The sequence below is a fragment of the Cyprinodon variegatus genome, unplaced genomic scaffold (genome assembly GCF_000732505.1).
Source record: "Cyprinodon variegatus isolate N-32 unplaced genomic scaffold, C_variegatus-1.0 Scaffold523, whole genome shotgun sequence".
NCBI lineage: Eukaryota > Metazoa > Chordata > Actinopteri > Cyprinodontiformes > Cyprinodontidae > Cyprinodon > Cyprinodon variegatus.
In genome coordinates this window covers 121,204-124,160 of record NW_015150976.1, presented here as the reverse complement: position 1 = coordinate 124,160, position 2,957 = coordinate 121,204, and the positions used below count along the sequence as shown (strand labels likewise).

Here is a 2,957-nt window from a genome sequence, read left to right as displayed (position 1 = left end):
TTATGGATGTTCAGTTATTAAACAAAAAGCCCAGTTTGGCTTATGTTATTCCTGCTCATACTTCCATTGTGAAGGAAGTTGGTCTGTACAAAGTAATTGTAGCTTTGCTTTCCTAATAAAAGATCAAATAAAGTAAAATAATAATTACATTTTATGAAGGCTGCTGTTTTCAATCACATTCTTAAAATCATTTCCAGACCAAACAAACTTCCATTTCCTGGAGCTGAGACTCTCTGCATGAACGACTTCTGACCCATTTCATGCTGAAGAAGCAGCTCTCTGCTCTTTAAAGCCTTCCTGATTAACAGATAAAGAATCGGGTTGTTTCTAGATTCTGTTGATTCTTTATAGCAACACTATTTATATTTCTAAACCTTTGTCTGCAGAGAATAATAAAGAAGAAAAAAAAAGAGACTTGTTTTTTGTTTTTCAAAATGGCTGCTTAAAGTAGAGCCAAAGGGTCAGGTTGTGGTATTTTGCTGCCCCCTGCTGCTCAATAAGTCCCCTACCAGGATTATTATTGTAAAAATGACATGTGAACCAACAGCAGCTTATAAATCCTCTACAGTTGGACAAATGTCACTGGAAGCTGCATGGACAGCTCAGTGGCGACAGGCTCAGCTCAAGTCAGCGCCACTAATAGGCGTGACATTTCCCTCCAAAACGCTCATTAGTCGCCTCCAAAGCGGCCTGATGCCATCCACTATAATATCTCCAAATTGCAACAATTAGAAGGTTTTAGCTGCAGGGCCGACGGCTTCCTTCGCTCCGTAAAATGTCAACAATGGGACAATCTCATCAATGGCAGGAAGATGAGTTGCGGCTCTTATTAATGTGTCACTTGGTCATCATTTCCAATAAGAGGAAGCGTTTGTGCTCCATGTGGTCTCCACTCATCAGAAGGTTGCACAGCTTATTAAACTATTACACAATACCGCCCTGATGTCCCTTCATCTCAACCTTTATAAAAACATCTGAATGGAACAGCAGGGCGCCACCTGCTGGTGACAAGCGGCTGCAGACGAGCTTTAGAGGGCAGCATTTAAAACCACGTCTTTAAACGGTTTATGTTCAGCCATGAAGCCTGATGCTCAGCAGCTCTCATGGTCAGAGCGGTGGGGGTGGGGGGGTTCAGTCTGTCTACAGCCGGGGGTCTGATTGATATCAGGTTTTTATGAGAACTGTGCAGAGAATCAGAAAGGTTTCTCCTGGCAGACGGTCTGATTAATCTGATCCACTTCAGATACTTTTCAATTAAATAATGAAGTTATTGTTCTTCAGTGCGTTTCCCTTGTTTTGGGCCGGTGTAGATGAACAAATGCCAGGGCCGAAAATTGTTCCCAGTCCGAGCCAGACCGAGGCACCTTACAGTAGAACTGCAGTCAGTCTCTGGACTGGCATGACTATCATAAGGCATCCTCAAAGTCAGTCCTCGAGGGCCGCTGTCCTGCAGGTTTTAAAGGTTTCTCAGCTTCAGCACAGCTGATTCTGATGATTGTAGCCCGTTAACTATCAATGGAAATCAAGTTTGCTGATTTTAGACTCATCAGAATGTAGAAAACTGTTATTTTAATGTTATTTTTTTCTAATTAATTTGTACTATTTTATTATCCACTCTAGACGTTCTGGATGTGTATTATCTATAGAAACTTATATTGCTATGATGACTAAGCTGCAGCTTTGACCTTTATCCAGGGTAAAGCTGTGAACCTCAACTCAAGTACTGCCCAAGGGGAGGGGTAAAATGATGTGAGATCAATTAAGTTCAACTATTATAATAATAATTATTATTATTATTAAGTTGAAGTGGGATTGAATGAGCTTCTTTAGAACAGACTTTTCTTTGCCTTCCCTGTTCTTGTTGTGTATATATATATATATATTATATACATATATATGTGTGATATATTGTATATATTGTGATGGATTTGTATAATATGTTATATTACATGATTTATAGACTTCATTGACTTCATAATGACTATGCAATGTGATTGGCCTCTTTTTTAGTATAAGTTAAAGTTAATCTACTTATGCTATGAAACAGCAAGAGTGTTAAAGTGATTTATCTTTATTTTAAAAGACTTAAGCCCCCCTGAAAATGTGTAAATCATTGTTTTTTGATGCCGTAGCGCACGGATTGATTACATTGATACCGGTCTAACTAGTGAGTACCAATATGGCGGCTGGTGGCTTCACTTCAACCCTGTACTACCAACGGGCTATAGGCAATCCAGTGAATAAATAGAGATCAGTGGGATGGAGGCCAAGTTTGGGTTAAAATCATTTCTTTACCCTGAAATAAAAAGATTAAAACGACTTTCCAGACTCAGGATTTCAGTGTTAAACTGCTGGTCTGGGGGCGGGGCTTAAACGACAGTCCAGGTGGACGTGGAGGAAGCATCAGAAACCCACCCGTTTGATGGAGCTGCGCGTCTTCTCCTTCCACCGCTGGCTGCTCAGCTCCAGGGTGCAGTGGACGTAGGTTTCTCTGTCATAGGAGCCCAGGATGAAGAGCCTGCAGGAACAGAAGGCAGCAGGAGTCAGCAGCTGTGCTCAGATGGAGAAAGACTCCTCATCCCTCAGAGGCGAAACCTTCAGGATACGCTGATGAAAGCAGTCAGCATTCAGTGTGTACTGCTGGAAATAACCACAAGGTGGCAGTACAGCTGTTTGTATTCACTCAGACTTACTGTCATTTCTACAGCTCTTAGGTAGCAAACACTGCAGGACCCCCTTATAATGGGTCTTTTTTATATTTCATTATAAGGCAACGTTATTAGATTTTCTTCTTTTACATTTTTTCTTTTGTTTGACCTTGGAGAAATAATGAGTTTCCAAAAATATGCTGAAAAGAGTTTTCTCCGTAGTGTGTCTGGGCTCTCCTTTAGAGATAGGGTGAGGAGCTCAGTCATCAGGGGAGGACTCAGAGTAGAACTGCTGCTCCTACATGTTGA

At 41.1% G+C, this 2,957-nt stretch overlaps 1 protein-coding gene across 1 annotated transcript in view; it reads right to left on the bottom strand.

Annotated features, from left to right (window-relative positions):
* Nucleotides 1-2,957, bottom strand: part of pdzd8 (PDZ domain containing 8) — a 50,861-nt gene that overhangs the window by 27,430 nt on the left and 20,474 nt on the right. Inside the window, exon 3 of the mRNA XM_015391065.1 lies at nt 2,416-2,518. Within this exon, the coding sequence (XP_015246551.1) occupies nt 2,416-2,518 (103 nt within the window). The remainder of the gene's footprint in view (nt 1-2,415; nt 2,519-2,957) is intronic.